An 18,675-nucleotide genomic window follows, 5' to 3' on the forward strand; every position below is an offset into this window, starting at 1 on the left:
GCCATGTTCCCCAGCACCTTGACATAGAATGAGAAGACAGACATGGCTCGTTGGGCTCAAGTCTCTGTCACGGTCACTACAGTCTCAGAGTAACCTCGGTGGTTGATCATGTGCATACAACATGCTTGCAGGTAGACCCTGCTATGGCCACTGTCTGCAGCTGTAGAATGGCAGTTAGTCAGTTGATTTTTTGAACGTTCTGTGGCAGTTGGTTTTTAAACGTTCTGTTCTGTGGTGGTGTGTTGTCTCTGTAGTGGTGTTCAACAAAGATGGCTGACGTTAGTTTAATCGACACCCTCGAAACCTTGAGCGTTCTCCACAGCCATGAGCAGCCTCTCTCGCAGGTCGTCAAACGACTCGTAGGTAGGTAGGTCCAGCCTGTTGAAGCTGGAGAAGAGAATCACAGGATTTGTTATCTCTCACAGCAGTCTCATTTAATAAGGATACACTTATAGAGGCTAATGTTATATTAACTCAGGGCAAAATAATGGGAATACACTCAAATAAAACAGACTAGAAATTGTAGAATAGTAAAATATCATGCCGACAACCCATAGGAAACATACAATGTGAAATTTTCATGTTTCAAAAAATGTCATGGTCACTACTTCATAAAAGCAGTTAAACCAGACCAATCCACTACAGATTTAATGAACTGTAGGATCATCTGATTGCATACAATACATACCAGGTGTGTGCTCTGGGAAGCTTATCAGGTGTTCCCCACTGCTCAATTGTGAACAGCTGAGGCCCATTGGAACCTGACATGACGTGGGGGAAGACAGAAGTGGCACTAAACATACAGTACTAGTGACTTTGGTCAAGACAGTTCTGGATGGAACACAGAGGTGTACTATTGGGCTGTACACTGCTGTTACTACACGGCCATATTCATAAACAGCTATCCTAGCACACTGTAACCATAGTGTAGCATTCTCTCACCATAGAGTTCAGCAAAGCCATTCATAGGGACTCTGGATGTCCCGGTGACAAACTGAAGCAGACGGATCCTCTTCTCAGCATCCATCAGCAGGACAGCCTGCAGGGTGGGACACACAGGACTAAACACATTAGGATGTTGAACTGGACAGACATTCATTTCAATACAATTATTCATCCCCTCAGGTGGGTTCTAGGTTTCACTGAGGTGACTCATTCCAGGTGTAGGCCTTCAACTTCTAATGAGACAAACATGTGTCTGAAGCTAACAAGCAAAACAATCTCCCAAAAGGACCTTGGGGCACATGACACTATCCTGTATAGACAGAAGCTGTTTAAACCAGTCCTCTGAATCAGCTCATCTGACCCTATGTGGGTTCTACTCTGTTGTGTATCAGTGTGTGTGTGTGTGTGTGTAAAGTGCTGGTGACCCCAGACAGAGTGACATGGCTGATAACCAGGCCCAGTACCACTCTGTTGTGTATCACAGTGTGTGTGTGTGTGTAAAGTGCTGGTGGCCCCAGACAGAGTGACAGGGCTGATAACCAGGCCCAGTACTACTCTGTTGTGTATCAGTGTGTGTGTGTGTAAAGTGCTGGTGGCCCCAGACAGAGTGACAGGGCTGATAACCAGGCCCAGTACTACTCTGTTGTGTATCAGTGTGTGTGTGTGTAAAGTGCTGGTGGCCCCAGACAGAGTGACAGGGCTGATAACCAGGCCCAGTACTACTCTGTTGTGTATCAGTGTGTGTGTGTAAAGTGCTGGTGGCCCCAGACAGAGTGACAGGGCTGATAACCAGGCCCAGTACTACTCTGTTGTGTATCAGTGTGTGTGTGTAAAGTGCTGGTGGCCCCAGACAGAGTGACAGGGCTGATAACCAGGCCCAGTACTACTCTGTTGTGTATCAGTGTGTGTGTGTAAAGTGCTGGTGACCCCAGACAGAGTGACAGGGCTGATAACCAGGCCCAGTACTACTCTGTTGTGTATCAGTGTGTGTGTGTAAAGTGCTGGTGACCCCAGACAGAGTGACAGGGCTGATAACCAGGCCCAGTACTACTCTGTTGTGTATCAGTGTGTGTGTGTGTAAAGTGCTGGTGACCCCAGACAGAGTGACAGGGCTGATAACCAGGCCCAGTACTACTCTGTTGTGTATCAGTGTGTGTGTGTGTAAAGTGCTGGTGGCCCCAGACAGAGTGACAGGGCTGATAACCAGGCCCAGTACTACTCTGGCCTACTCTTTTATCACAGCAAACATGGCTGTTTTAAACCAAACAGACTTTGATCTTCAAACGCTACACAGGTTTTGGCCCCAAAATTATTCACTACTGTATCAACTGAGTGATACATGTAGTTTATGTTGTAGCATGTAACTCACAGGTAATTATTTCCTTCTCTGAGACATCCCATTAATGATTGGTAACAACAACTGGTGGTCTGAGTAGTTCAGTGTTTCTCCTGCAGGATGTTAACCTACCCATACAGATAATGTTTCATTAGGATTGATGGTAAACTTTCACACACATTGCTGGGCTAAACATAGGTGTGTGAGTGTGAGTGCGTGTGAGAGAGAGAGATGGTGAGTGAGGGACGGTGAGAGACAGAGAGAGAGACGGTGAGTGAGTGAGAGAGCGTGAGTGAGAGAAAGAGGGTGAGAGAGAGAGAGGGTGAGAGAAAGAGAGAGAGAGGGTGAGAGAAAGAGAGAGAGGGTGAGAGAGAGAGAGAGAGCGAGACGGTGAATGAGAGAAAGAGTGACAGAGCGAGACGGTGAGTGAGTGACAGAGAGCGTGAGTGAGAGAAAGAGGGTGAGAGAGGGAGAGGGTGAGAGAAAGAGAGAGAGAGAGAGAGCGAGACGGTGAATGAGAGAATGAGTGACAGAGCGAGACGGTGAGTGAGACAGAGAGGGTGAGTGAAAGAGTGGCCTGTCTTACCTTCCAGAACCATTGTATAACTGGGTGGTTAGGGCAGTATCCATTCTTGTAGACAGTGTGTTGTCTCCAGTCATTCACATCCACGTCACCCAGACCACACATCAACAGCTAGGGAAAACACACAACACCAATATAAAAGACCACTATAAGTCACATACTGGCCAACTAACATACAGAAATGATGCGCTCAGGATAATATTGGAGATCACTCTTTTCTAGAGAACATAGGTTAGGTATTAAGAATCATCATCATTCTGGGTTTACACCGTTAGACAACAGAGACAGAGAAACAGAAACCCATGGTTCCCTTAGCCTAGACACACAGCCTACAGGGTTGTTCCAGGCTGCTATATCAGCAAGCCATGACCCCCACCATCTCAGATTGTTCTGAAATGGTTTCTGTAGTTAGAAACAGAGAAGATAAGCATTCCAGCAACATTATTTAGTTGAAAGAAATGAAGCTAGTTGATTGCACCCAAATTGCCCATTTCAATTTACAGGATTAATATAACATTCAATAAATATAGTACCCAACATCTGATTTGCACAAAAACCTATTCTTAACAATGATTAAGATGTGAGGAACCAAAATAAATGGGCAAAGAAAATAATGTTGCAGAAATGTTTATCTTATTTGTTTCTAACTACAGAAACAATTTCAGATGGTCGGTGTCAAAACCTTTTTGAGGTGGAACGATCCTACAGTCACAGACAGACAGAAACTTAGCCTACAGTCACAGACAGAAACGTAGCCTACAGTCACAGACAGAAACGTAGCCTACAGTCACAGAAAGAAACTTAGCCTACAGTCACAGACAGAAACTTAGCCTACAGTCACAGACAGAAACGTAGCATACAGTCACAGACAGAAACGTAGCCCACAGTCACAGACAGAAAAGTAGCCTACAGTTACAGACAGAAACGTAGCCTACAGTCACAGATTGAATGAAATTTAGCCTACAGTCACAGATTGAATGAAATTTAGCCTACAGACACAGATTGAATGAAACTTAGCCTACAGACACAGAAACAAGAGAGTGCTTTATCTGCCATAGACATAAATTAGAGCAGGAATGCGAAAGTTAAACTCAACCACAATAATTAATTATGTTGGTTTTCTGTTTTAGCAATACACTTTGAAGTGAAACTACATCTAAATCTATTTATTGGTGCGACAACGTTTGAAAATGTTGTTTCAGAACTAACAATGAACCACGTGACCGAGCATATGAATAAGTCAGGGTAAATCCAACACTTTGAAGATGACAAAACAACAACAACAAACAATAATACTGTACTTCAAGCTCATTTTCATCAAATATCTTGATGAGGTCGATGAGAGTGAGTTCAGTGAATCCCTGTTGGACAAAAGAGGGGGAAATAAAATCAGTAATCACATACTACCCAATGTTGAACAGCTATTGGAGTGATTACATGCAAGATTTACTCAAACTTCAGTTGCTACAGGTACATCCTTTTCATTGAACAAAAATCAGGAAGTTTTTATCTGCAGTACGATGGCTATATAATAAACCTAAAAACCTCCAGATCGTCTTTCTTGAGATGGTGTCTCTCCACTTCAAAACAAGGCTTGTTGACCTATTGGTCTGGGTGCAAAGCATTTTGCTTTACTGCCACCAAATGACAAGAGGTATTACTGCACACAGTTAAAGCAACACCCACCTCCAAAAAGGCATTCATCTGTTTCTGGACCCGGTTCACAAACCTCCACTGAATAACAAGACTGTTTGAAGACAGAACAAATTATTAGAACAAACCTAGATACTAGTTGGATGGCGTACCATCATATCATGACAAATCCATAATCTACAAAGAATGCCAATGCCTTTTTAACCCTTTACACTTGTGGGAATTGGCCTATATGGATAGGGCCAAAATGTTTCTCACAGAAGAAATATGGAATGCATAAGCATGGTAGCAATTGAAAGGGAACCATTTGGAGATTATGGGAAAATGATTAGACTGCATTTACATTTACGTCATTTAGCAGACACTCTTATCAAGAGCGACTTACAAATTGGTGCATTCACCTTATGATAGCCAGTGGGACAACCACTTTACAATATTTTTTATTTATTTTTCTCTTTGGGGTGGGGTAAGGGGGGGGGGGGGTAGAAGGATTACTTTATCCTATCCCAGGTATTCCTTAAAGAGGTGGGGTTTCAAGTGTCTCCGGATGGTGGTGAGTGACTCTGCTGTCCTGGCGTCGTGAGGGAGCTTGTTCCACCATTGGGGTGCCAGAGCAGCGAACAGTTTTGACTGGGCTGAGCGGGAACTGTGCTTCCGCAGAGGTAGGGGGGCCAGCAGGCCAGAGGTGGATGAACGCAACCCTCGTTTGGGTGCCTAAAGGTGAGGACACAACCGTTCACCTGAAACAAGACTGAATGCACAAATTATGCTGTTTATTTTATGTGCATTTTACATTTACTGTACTTTTCGCTGCATTTGTTGATAGCGGAATCTGAAAATACTCTGGATACATCCAGTTACATGATAAGAATATTCCTGGATAATGTGGGGGTAGGTGCAACATCAGACCAAAAAAATGACAAGGGTTTGAGTGAGAGGTCTAACTGGTGTCTCCAAGTGGCAACACCTCTCCAAATTGTGCACATTTCCTAAGTCATTTCAATGCACTTTTATGACTAAAAGAAAAGTCTTCAACTATATAAGGTGCTTTTTTTTTAGCTGAGCCATTGAGAACCTAGAGCAAGCACACTGGTAGTTTTAACATACAGTATATGTATAGAGGGCATTCGGAAAGTATTCAGATCCCTTGACTCTTTCCACATTTTGTTACATTACAGCCTTATTCTAAAATGGATTAAATACAAATATTTCCTCATCAATCTACACACAATACCTATAATGACAAAGCGAAAACAGGTTTTTAGAAATGTTTGCAAATGTATTAAAAATACAAAACAGAAATACCTTATTTACATAAGTATTCAGACCCTTTGCTATTAGACTTGAAATCGAGCTCAGGTGCGTTCTGTTTCCATTGATCATCCTTGAGATGTTTCTACATCTTGATTAGAGTCCACCTGTGGTAAATTCAATTGATTGGACATGATTTGGAAAGGCACACACCTGTCTATATAAGGTCCCACAGTTGACAGTGCATGTCAGAGCAAAAACCAAGCCATGAGGTCTAAGGAATTGTCCATAGAGCTCCGAGACAGGATTGTGTCGAGGGACAGATCTGGGGAAGGGTAACAAAACATCTCTGCAGCATTGAAGGTCCCCAAGAACACAGTGGCCTCCATCATTCTTAAATGGAAGAAGTTTGGAACCACCAAGACTTTTCCTAGAGCTGGCCACTCAGCCAAACTGAGCTATCGGGGGAGAAGGGCCTTGGTCAGGGAGGTGACCAAGAACCCGATGGTCACTCTGACAGAGCACCAGAGTTCCTATGTGGAGATGGGAGAGCCTTCCAGAAGGACAACCATCTCTGCAGCACTCTACCAATCAAGCCTTTATGGTAGAGTGGCCAGACCGAAGCCACTCCTCAGGGAAAAGCACATGACAGCCCGCTTGGAGTTTGCCAAAAGGCACCTAAAGACTCTCAGACCATGAGAAACAAGATTCTCTCCTCTGATGAAACCAAGATTGAACTCTTTGGCCTGAATGCCAAGCGTCACGTCTGGAGGAAACCTGTCACCACCCCTACGGTGAAGCATGGTGGTGGCAGTATCATGCTGTGGGGATGTTTTTCAGCGGCAGGGACTGGGAGACTAGTCAGGGTCGAGGGAAAGATGAACGGAGCAAAGTGCAGAGAGATCCTTGACGAAAACCTGCTCCAGAGCGCTCAGGACCTCAGACTGGGGCGAAGGTTCACCTTCCAACAGGACAACAACCCTAAGCACACAGCCAAGACAACGCAGTAGTGGCTTCGGGACAAGTCTCTGAATGTCCTTGAGTGGCCCAGCCAGAGCCCGGACTTGAACCCGATCTAACAACTCTGGAGATACCTGAAAATAGCTGTGCAGCAACGCTCTCCATCCAACCTGACAGAGCTTGACAGGATCTGCAGAGAAGAATGGGAGAAACTCCACAAATACAAGTGTGCCAAGCTTGTAGCATCATACCCAAGAAGACTCGATGCTGTAATCGCTGCCAAAGGTGCTTCAACAAAGTACTGAGTGAAGGGTCTGAATACTTTATTTTTTTATTAGCAAAAATGTCTAAATACCGGTTTTTGCTTTGTCAATATGGGATATTGTGTGTAGATTGATGAGGGAAAAAACAATTTAATCAATTTTAGAATAAGGCTGTAAAGTAACAAAATTTGGAAAAATTCAAGGGGTCTGAATACTTTCCGAAGGCACTGTATATATAGTTTGTTTGGAACACAACCCTGCATCCCGCCATCAAACAATTATTTCGCTACAAGCATTTAGCTACACCCGCAATAACATATGCTAAACACGTGTATGCGACCAATAACATTTGATTCACATCTGCTGTTTACGCAATCGAAAAATGGCCAATTATAAATCGCAATCTGTGTCAGATGGGCATCATTTGAAAACGTGTTCTATTACCAACATGACACGCTAAATTGTAAAATAGGATCTTACAGTGTTAGGCTTTCACAGGGCAATTCAGAGAAACAGATCATCATTTTGGTGCGTATAGAAAGGACTCAGTCATGCGTGTATTCAGGTGTGTGTTCCTCTGCGATTTTCTTCACAACAAACAATTAATTCTGTTCAGAACAACCAAGGGTATGACGCCATGTCATCTTGTAACTGTATATCAAACATAGTGATCATAAACGTTGACACTGCATATTACATGGAAATGTGAAATGCAAATTTGGACTCACGGGTGTTTGGCTTGCATCAAAGTGGTATTTATTATAAATCCTCAACGTCTCATCTTTCAAAATACATTGAGTCCTCTTAAATTTACAGCAATTCCCTCAATCAGACAACAAAACATTCGCAAAAGTTGCCCAATTAGCGGGAGGGATGGGGGCAACTTCTTGTCGTGCTCAATTTCAGAACGGCTGTCAGCCAAAACCAATACAGCAATGAAGCGTTGAGCCAGAGCTCTGACGTTATGTATAGCATGTTACAGTACAGCCACTGAGCTCTGACGTCATGTATAGCATGTTTCTGTACAGCCACTGAGCTCTGACCTCATGTATAGCATGTTACTGTACAGCCACTGAGCTCTGACCTCATGTATAGCATGTTTCTGTACAGCCACTGAGCTCTGACGTCATGTATAGCATGTTACTGTACAGCCACTGAGCTCTGACGTCATGTATAGCATGTTACTGTACAGCCACTGAGCTCTGACGTCATGTATAGCATGTTTCTGTACAGCCACTGAGCTCTGACGTCATGTATAGCATGTTTCTGTACAGCCACTGAGCTCTGACGTCATGTATAGCATGTTACTGTACAGCCACTGAGCTCTGACGTCATGTATAGCATGTTACTGTACAGCCACTGAGCTCTGACGTCATGTATAGCATGTTTCTGTACAGCCACTGAGCTCTGACGTCATGTATAGCATGTTACTGTACAGCCACTGAGCTCTGACGTCATGTATAGCATGTTACTGTACAGCCACTGAGCTCTGACCTCATGTATAGCATGTTACTGTACAGCCACTGAGCTCTGACGTCATGTATAGCATGTTACTGTACAGCCACTGAGCTCTGACGTCATGTATAGCATGTTACTGTACAGCCATTACGTTCCAATTTAGGTGCTTATCAGTGCCCAAATCTGCAATTTTCAACCCATATACAGGTACGAGTGTAAAGGGTTAATACCGACAAATGGCAAATAAACTTGAATATTGAGTCTTGAATCAGATTATTACAATACCCCAAGGGAAGTCCGTTACATAAACAAAAATAATGTGCGTGATTCAAGACGAAAGGTCAACTTACTCGATGTATTCCATTTTGTTGTGGTTGGTGACCACCATATCACCACCACTGGGTTTCAGATCCACCTGGTACGTCTGTCCAAAGTTATCCTCATCGATACAGAACCGCAGATCTAGCTCAGTAGGATCATTCTCCAGGATCCACTTCAGAGAGTTGTAGTATTCACTGTCCTACAAGGTCAAAGTGGTGGGGAAACAAAGACATGACATATTGTGTGTGTGTGCGTGTGTGTGTGTGTGTGTGCGCGCGTGTGTGTGTGTGTGTGTGCGTGCGTGCGTCAAACTACCTTCTAGATTAAAGTCTGACCCCACTCAATTTGTATGCTTCTGAAGCTGTTGTTTCTGGCTAGACACTTTTTAATCTCCTAACTCCTTCAGTGGTGTAAAGTACATAAGTAAAAATACTTTCAAGTACTACTTAAGTAGTTTTTTTGGGGTATCTGTACTTTACTTTACTATTTATGTTTTTGACAACTTTTACTTTTACTTCACTACATTCCTAAAGAAAATAATGTACTTTTTACTCCATACACTTTCCCTGACACCCAAAAGTACTCGTTACATTTTGAATGTTTAGCAGGACAGGAAAATGGTCTAATTCATGCACGTCCCTACAGCCTCTGATCTGGCAGGCTCACTAAATACACATGCTTCGTTTGTAAATGATTTCTGAGTGTTGGAGTAAATGATGTCTGAGTGTTGGAGTAAACGATGTCTGAGTGTTGGAGTAAACGATGTCTGAGTGTTGGAGTAAACGATGTCTGAGTGTTGGAGTAAACGATGTCTGAGTGTTGGAGTAAACGATGTCGGAGTGTTGGAGTAAATGATGTCTGAGTGTTGGAGTAAATTATGTCTGAGTGTTGGAGTAAATGATTTCTGAGTGTTGGAGTAAATGATGTCTGAGTGTTGGAGTAAATGATGTCTGAGTGTTGGAGTAAATGATGTCTGAGTGTTGGAGTAAATGATGTCTGAGTGTTGGAGTAAACGATGTCTGAGTGTTGGAGTAAATGATGTCTGAGAGTTGGAGTAAATGATGTCTGAGTGTTGGAGTAAATGATGTCTGAGTGTTGGAGTAAATGATGTCTGAGTGTTGGAGTAAATGATGTCTGAGTGTTGGAGTAAACGATGTCTGAGTGTTGGAGTAAATGATGTCTGAGTGTTGGAGTAAATGATGTCTGAGTGTTGGAGTGTGCCCCTGGCTATCCGTCAATAAAAATAAAAAATAAAAATCATGCCGTCTGGTTTGCTTAATAGAAAGAATTTGAAAATGATTTATACTTTTGATACTTACGTATATTTTAGCAATTACATTTACTTTTGATACTTAAGTATATTTCAAACCAAATACTTTTAGACTTTTACTCAAGTAGTATTTTACTGGGTTACTTTTATTTGAGTCATTTTCTATTAAGGTATCTTTACTTTTAAAGGGCCTCACCACTGACTCCATGTCTTTCAGTGTGATCTGTTTCCCCAGCATCATCTTGTAGAACGGTCTGATGAAGAAGCCTGAAGAGAGGAGACAAGACAACGTTCAATCAGACCTGGGGTCAAAAGATAAAAACTCACCAAACTGACAATCAAAGACCTATTCTATTGTCTACGGTCTTGTGATGGTTGTAAAATAATGTTGCATAAATACCAGAGCTTCTGATATACAAGAGAAGCTCATCTTACCGTCCAATAGCTTCCCATGGAACACTGCCATCCCTGCCACCCGACCAATGAACTTGAAGTATGAGAGGTGGTCCTCGTTACACAGCCCAGAGTTAGGGTTGATCTGTAGTGTGTAGTTATCTCTGCAGAGACAACAGACAGAGGTTAGGGGTCAGATACGAAATGTGGCACACATGACCAAACTCATTTCCACATGTGGGACAATAAAGTTGATCTAACAGGGCCTGAAACTGACTTTTTGGTCCACCAGCCACTCAGATTTTTTACCAGCCCAATTGTTTTGCACCATTATTACACTAAAAACAAAAACAACTCCGGATGAACATGCATTGTAATGTTTCTAAAATAATAAATGTATTACTAGTAAGTTGTGGTATATTACTCTATTTAAATTTTTTGCGACCCAAGTCTTTTAACTAAAATATCACAGATGACAGCTGCCCATTTAAGGGCGGGAGGTTACCGTGGCAAAAAGGGCACTCGAGTCGTCAGTGCCAGTGTGCATGTGAGATAGAGAATCTGACCAGTAGCCGTCAGTGACAGTGTGCATGTGAGATAGAGAATCTGACCAGTAGCCGTCAGTGACGGTGTGCATGTGAGATAGAGAATCTGACCAGTAGCCGTCAGTGACAGTGTGCATGTGAGATAGAGAATCTGACCAGTAGCCGTCAGCCGATATGTCTTTGCTAGCAGTAGAAGCAAACTCAAACATTGAAAAACAACCAAACTTGTGAACAAAACAATGTAAATTGCCAAGAAACACGAGGACAAAGTCTCACTTCAGTAGACTTAAATAAATTAGATCAACTTTAACGCCTGTGTGCAGCGCATCTAAAGATGTATCTCCAGAACTTGAATCACAGCTCCCCAGCCAGGCAGGCTAATGTATATTATAGGACTCGTAGCTAGTTCTGTGTGTGACTAGCTACCAGCTATGAAACAAATTGACAGAAACACCTTGAAAACAGCTACTGCAGCATTTATTTTGCTATAAATCAGCTCATACTTCTAACTACATTTTTATTCGCTGACGCAAGTGAAATGCTTGCACTGTGGAGCCCTGACCACCCGCCACGTGGCTGGTGAAATAGACATCTTACCCGCCAATGGCAAAATCTACCCGCATTTGACAGGTGGAGGGTGTTAATTTTAGGCCCTGGTATCTAATCTAACCAATCAAATCAATGCTTACATGCTAGGACAGAAGTCACTTCCTAAGGCCAGGATTAAGAGTTGTTTGGGAGATGGTCAGAAAAGTCAATGGAGAAAGAAACAGGAATGTGCAAACTTCCCTTTTGGGTCAAATGTCCCTGACTGTAAGGCTGGAAATAGTCTATGTTCTGTTATTGTGTGGAAAGCATTGGTTTTCAGGAAGCCAGAGTGAATGAGAGGAAAAGGCAGACCATAAAAACTAGAGGAAATTGTCTGTGTGTCTTTTCATGACAATCTCTAGAATTTCTCGCTGCGTTTTTAGAAAATAGACCTGTTGTCCGCGAGGGTACAGCACGTATTTATTTAATTTCTTTCTTATTTTTCTTCCAAAATTAATAACAGTTGGGAGTATTAATGGTATTATAAGCAATTGTACATTATTTTTCACAATGCTAACTGTAAATAATAATAGGCCTTTCATTTGTTACATTCACTGCTAAAATGGACAAAATTTGACTGCCAAGATATTTTACGTATAAAAAATAATAATCTGTGACTCCGCAAAATGGTGGTCCTCAAGAGCTTTTCATTATGATTTTGTGGTCCATGGAATGGAAAAGGTTGAGAAGCACAGCAGCAAAGTGCTCTGCACACCACAGAATTCGTATCTTCCTCAGCTGCCATTACCAAACTGCACCGACAAACAAGAAATGTGCACATTTTCATTTGTACTTCTGTAGGTTTCTATAACTGGTGGTCAATGATAGAGACAGTACATACGTGGCTGAATATTCGAAGAGTCCATAGTATGGGTTGAACATCTCTTTAGACAACAGGAAGAACCACTCCCTGGCCACACCTCCGTAGTCCAGCCCCTTCTCTGACTCAAACTCGATCCAGAGGCGGGCCTTCAGGATGTCTGGTCTCTTCAGAGACATGATGCGGCGGTACGACTCCTCAAAGATGTTGGTCCTGTGCAGCTTCATCTCAAACCTGTTAGGGATGTCCGCCTGGGGAAACAATAGAATCAAATATATCATCCGCTCATCCAGTGTTCCTAAAGGGAATACACACAAAAATACAGGTCTACTCTAAAAAGGAGTTAGACAGTTTATTTAAATTGACTTCACTTAAGTATTATTTATCTGTACAGGGGATGGATGGTTGTTCATACACAAACAGTGGTTCTAACCAGGGAACACACAGAGAGAAACAAGAAGACAGATTTATCTTTAGATCAATGATAATTAGGATGGGTGAGGTATGATAAAGTGGTTTTGCACTGAATATAAAACAACGTGCCCCATTTGACACTTTATTTACAGTGAATTAATTAAGAATTAATTCACAGCGTTGCTCAAAATGAAGGGTGTTGAAGGATATTTCATATACAGAGCATTGCAAAAGTATTCAGACCTCTTGGATTTCTTCACATTTTATTGCGTTACAAAGTGGGATTAAAATTGATTTAATTGTCATTTTTTTGTCAACAATCTACACAAAATATTCTGTAATGTCTAAGTGGAAGAAAGATTCTAACATTTAAAAAAAAAGATTAATAGAAATTAAATAACCAAAACATAGTCGTTGCATAAGTATTCAGCTCCTTGAGTCAATACACGTTATAAATCACCTTTGGCAGCAATTACAGCGGAGAGTCTTTCTGGGTAAGTCAATAAGAGCTGTGTACACCTGGATTGTCCAATATTTGCCTATTATTTTATTTTTTAATCTTCAAGCTCTATCAAGATGGTGGGGATCACGGCTAGACAGTAAGTCTTGTCACAGATTTTCAAGCAGATTTAAGTCAAAACTGTAATTTGGCCACTCAGGAACATTCACTGTCTTCTTGGTAAGCAACTCCAGTGTAGATTTGGCCTTGTGCTGTAGGTTATTGTCCTGCTGAAAGGTGAATTCCTCTCCAGTCTCTGGTGTAATGCAGACTGAAGCAGGTTTTCCTCTAGGATTTTGCCTGTGCTTAGCTCTATCCAATTTATTTTTACCCTGAACAAGTCTTTGCCGATGTTAAACATACCCATACCATGATGCAGCCACCACCACCATGCTTGAAAATAAGGAGGCAGTCACTCAGTGATGTCTTATGTTGGATTTGGCTCAAACATTAGGCTTTGCATTTAGGCCAAAAAGTGTATTCCTTCGTGTTTTTTTGCCTTGTTGCATACAAGATGCAAGTATTGTGTATATTTATATTCTTCTTTTCATTTAGATCATTATTGTGGAGTCACTACAAATGTTGTTGATCCATCCTCAGTTTTCTACCGTCACAGACATTGAACTATGTAGCTGTTCTAAAATAAACAATGCCCTCATGGTAACATCCCTGAGCAGTTTCATTCCTGTCCTGCAGCTCAGTTCAGAAGGACGACTGTATCTTTGATGTGTCTGGGTGGTTTAATATATAATCCACAGCAAAATTTTTAACTTGACCATGCTTAAAGAGATATTCAATGTCTGATTTGTTATTGTTACCCATCTACCAATCACTGCCCTTCTTTATGAGGCTTTTGAAAAGCTCCCTGGTCTTTGTAGTTCAATCTGTGCTTGAAATTCAATACTTGACTGATTGACCTTACAGATGTTGTATGTATGGAGGACAGAGGAAGGATTAGTCATTCAAACGTCATGTTAACCCCTATTATTTCACACAGACTGAGATCACGTAATTTATGGGATTTGTTAAGCCACATTTTACTCCTGAACTAATTTAGGATTGCCTAAACAAAGGAGCTGAATACTTATGCAACAACTACATTTTAGTTATACATTTTTAATTTATCTTTATCTATATATACTTTTTCTTCCACTTTGACGTTAGAGTATTTTTTGTAGATTGATGACAAAAAAAATTACAATTAAATCAAATTTAATCCCACTTTGTAAAACAATACATTTTTAACAATCCAAGGGGCCGGAATACTTTTGCAAAGCACTAAGATGTTGAGCAGCAACGTAACATTTCTTACCGGTTTCTTCAACTTCTTTCTGAAGTAATCATATTTCTGTTTGAATTCTCTGGAGTATGGCACAGCCTGCAATGGAACAAACAAGTGGCAGTCAGTCAATATAACGGTCTATTCTATAGAGAGAGAGAGTGGCTTATCTTGGTCATGAAAGAGAGTATCTTTGTAATGTGCAATACCCCATAAAGCATCATGATGGTAACAGTATCTTTGCCTTCTGTTAAACCACAATACTGTATATGACGGTAACAGTATATTTGGCTCATAGAAAACCACCCATACTCACAGGCCCCGTCTATGCTATAGAGAGAAAGAGTGGCTTATATTGGTTGTAAAAACATTTGCCATGTACAATACTGTATATGATGGTGACAGCATAAAATTAGGAATTAGAATATTAGAATGGACATTAACCTTCTTATGATGGAATAAAGTTCAGCCATTTTGGTCAGGGAGTTGGACAAACACGGTTTGCCAGTGCTGTGATGAGATATTATAAAATGAATTTATCTGCACTATTAGTTTGTTAGCTAATATGCTAACATTCCATATAAACAACGCAGTCAATCCACTGCCATACACTGTCTGAAATGAGTTGATGATAGGACTTAGACAAGTTGTAAACGTTTACATATATTTTAGAGGCTATTTATTCAGAAAATTGGTTTAAACCTGTATAAACTGTATTTATAATTATATGACAATATTTTAGGTTGACAATAATTATATTACACCATTTCTGATATCACACGTCTTACTTTTACAGGATTAAGCCTCTACTGCCATTCATTCCAATTAGACTGGTTTGGATTTCTACCTGACCAATATGCCTGCCATTTTCATGCCATTCTGGAATTTTGAAGGTTTATGACATAGCCCCATTGTCTTACGTCAGAGGGCATCACTCCTACACGATGCTCGTTACTCAACCGATCGGTCTTGTAGGACATGGAATCAAAAAAAGCTAGATTTTGCTTATCCGCCTAACACTAGTTCCTAATTCTGAAAATCATTCCGCTCACGGTAGTTTTGACGCACTGGCTACTATGGCAAACCATGCTTGATCAGCTGAGCAAACCTGCTCCAGCTAGCAGCCTAATGCAAGCTTGTTTGAATGGCCATACGGTAGCTAGTTTGCCAGCTTGTTGATTAAGTTGTACGGCACCAAAGTTATGGGACTGTTCTCAGAAATCAGCCTCGCTGCTTTGCAACATTTGGCCAACGTGATGACGTCACAGAGAGCAGTCAGTTGAGCTGTAGAACTCGGCGCACTAATCACAGCAGAACAGATATCATGAAAACCCATTTGTGCATTAGCTAGAAATTCACAACACTAGCTAGCTAGCTATTAGCCAATCTTCAATCACTGGAAAATAAATTAGATGACCTAAGAGTACGGTTATCCTACCAACGGGACATTAAAAACTGTAATATCTTATGTTTCACTGAGTCGTGGCTGAACGACAACATGGACTACATACAGCTAGCGGGCTATACGCTACATCGGCAGGATAGAACGGCTGACTCCGGTAAGACAAGGGGTGGCGGTCTGTGTATATTTGTAAACAACAGCTGGTGCACAAAATCAAATACTAAGGAAGTCTCGAGGTTTTGCTCGCCTGAGGTAGAGTATCTTATGATAAGCTGTAGACCACACTATTTACCAAGAGAGTTTTCATCTATATTTTTCATAGCTGTCTATTTACCACCACAAACCAATGCTGGCATTATGATTGCACTCAATGAGCTGTATAAGGCCATAACTAAACAGGAAAACGCTCATCCAGAGGCAGCGCTCCTAGTGGCCGGGGACTTTAATGCAGGTAAACTTAAATCCATTCTACCTAATTTCTACCAGCATGTTAAATGTGCAACAAGAGGAAAAAACACTATAGATCACCTTTACTCCACACACAGAGACGCATACAAAGCTCTCCCTCGTCCTCCATTTGGCAAATCTGACCATAACTCTATCATCCTGATTCCTGCTTATAAGCAAAAACTAAAGCAGGAAGCACCAGTGACTCGGTTAATAAAAAAGTGGTCAGGTGACGCAGATGCTAAGCAACAGGACTGTTTTGCTAGCACAGACTGGAACATGTTCCGGGATTCTTCAGATAGCATTGAGGAGTACACCACATCAGTCACTGGCTTCATCAATAAGTGCATCGATGACGTCGTCCCCACAGTGACCGTATGTACCCCAACCAGAAGCCATGGATTATAGGCAACATCAACACTGAGCTAAAGGGTAGAGCTGCCGCTTTCAAGGAGCGGGACTCTAACCCGGACGCTTATAAGAAATCCCGCTATGCCCTCCGACGAACCATCAAACAGGCAAAGAGTCAATACAGGACTAAGATTGAATCGTACTACACCGGCTCTGATGCTCGTCGGATGTGGCAGGGCTTGAAAACTATTACAGACTACAAAGGGAAGCACAGCCGCGAGCTGCCCAGTGACACAAGCCTACCAGACGAGCAAAACCACTTCTATGCTCGCTTCGAGGCAAGCAACACTGAAGCATGCATGAGAGCACCAGCTGTTCCGGATGACTATGTGATCACGCTCTCCGCAGCCGATGTGAGTAAGACTTTTAAGCAGGTCAACATTCACAAGGCCGCAGGGCCAGACGGATTACCAGGACGTGTACTCTGAGCATGTGCTGACCAACTGGCAAGTGTCTTCACCGACATTTTCAACATGTCCCTGAATGAGTCTGTAATACCAACATGTTTCAAGCAGACCACCATAGTCCCCGTGCCCAAGGACACTAAGATAACCTGCCTAAATGACTACCGATCCGTAGCACTGACGTCTGTAGCCATGAAGTGCTTTGAAAGGCTGGTCATGGCTCACATCAACACCATTATCCCAGAAACCCTAGACCCACTCCAATTTGCATACCGCCCCAACAGATCCACAGATGATGCAATCTCTATTGCACTCCACACTGCCCTTTCCCACCTGGACAAGAGGAACACCTACGTGAGAATGCTATTCATTGACTACAGCTCAGCGTTCAACATCATAGTGCCCTCAAAGCTCATCACTAAGCTAAGGATCCTGGACTTCCTGACGGGCCGCCCCCAGGTGGAAAGGGTAGGTACAGCTTCCCACGGGGGGCCAGTATGAAAATGTATGCACTCACTAACTGTAAGTCGCTCTGGATAAGAGCGTCTGCTAAATGACTAAAATGTAAAATGTAAATGTAACAACACATCTGTCACGCTGATCCTCAACACGGGGGGCCCTCAGGGGTGCGTGCTCAGTCCCCTCCTGTACTCCCTGTTCACCCATGACTGCATGGCCAGGCACGACTCCAACAGTGGTAGGCCTGATCACCGACAACGATGAGACAGCCTATAGGGAGGAGGTCAGAGGCCTAGCCGTGTGGTGCCAGGACAACAACCTCTCCCTCAACGTGACCAAGACAAAGGAGATGATTGTGGACTACAGGGAAAAAAAAGAGGACTGAGCACGCCCCCATTCTCATCGACGGGGCTGTAGTGGAACAGGTTAAGAGCTTCAAGTTCCTTGGTGTCCACATCACCAACGAACTATCATGGTCCAAACACACCAAGACAGTCGTGAAGAGGTCACGACAAAGCCTATTCCCCCTCAGGAGACTGAAAAGATTTTGCATGGGTCCTCAGATCCTCAAAAGGTTCTACAGCTGCACCACCTGAGAGCATCCTGACTGGTTGCATCACCGCCTGGTATGGCAACTGCTCGGCCTCCGACCGCAAAGCACTACAGAGGGTAGTGCGTACGGCCCAGTACAACCCTGGGGCCAAGCTCCCTGCCATCAAGGACCACTATACCAGGCGTTGTCAGAGGAAGGCCCTCAAAATTGTCAAAGACACCCTAGTCATAGGCGGTACCAGAGTGCCAAGTCTAGGTCCAAAAGGCTTCTCAACAGCTTCTACCCCCAAGCCATAAGACTCCTTAACAGCTAATCATGGCTACCCGGACTATTTGCACTGCCCCCCCCACCCCATCTTTTTACGCTGCTGCTACTCTGTTAATTATTTATGCATAGTCACTTTAACTCTACCCACATGTAC

General features: G+C 42.5%; 1 protein-coding gene across 5 annotated transcripts in view; it reads right to left on the reverse strand.

Moving 5' to 3' along the window:
- nedd4l (NEDD4 like E3 ubiquitin protein ligase) overlaps positions 1-18,675 on the reverse strand; it is a 111,499-nt gene that overhangs the window by 495 nt on the left and 92,329 nt on the right. For all 5 annotated transcript variants that reach the window (XM_084170926.1, XM_084170924.1, XM_084170923.1 and 2 more), the window contains 11 exons: positions 14,612-14,677; positions 12,408-12,637; positions 10,476-10,597; positions 10,237-10,307; positions 8,800-8,969; positions 4,551-4,611; positions 4,166-4,225; positions 2,868-2,975; positions 943-1,039; positions 689-761; positions 1-387 (listed from right to left, as the gene is read on the reverse strand). The exon at positions 1-387 is cut by the window's left edge and continues 495 nt beyond it. In XM_084170926.1, coding sequence (XP_084027052.1) covers positions 285-387; positions 689-761; positions 943-1,039; positions 2,868-2,975; positions 4,166-4,225; positions 4,551-4,611; positions 8,800-8,969; positions 10,237-10,307; positions 10,476-10,597; positions 12,408-12,637; positions 14,612-14,677 — 1,161 coding nt within the window. In that variant the 3' untranslated portion in view covers positions 1-284. The remainder of the gene's footprint in view (positions 388-688; positions 762-942; positions 1,040-2,867; positions 2,976-4,165; positions 4,226-4,550; positions 4,612-8,799; positions 8,970-10,236; positions 10,308-10,475; positions 10,598-12,407; positions 12,638-14,611; positions 14,678-18,675) is intronic.

The sequence above is a fragment of the Coregonus lavaretus genome (genome assembly GCF_964263955.1).
Source record: "Coregonus lavaretus genome assembly, chromosome: 10".
Lineage (NCBI taxonomy): Eukaryota > Metazoa > Chordata > Actinopteri > Salmoniformes > Salmonidae > Coregonus > Coregonus lavaretus.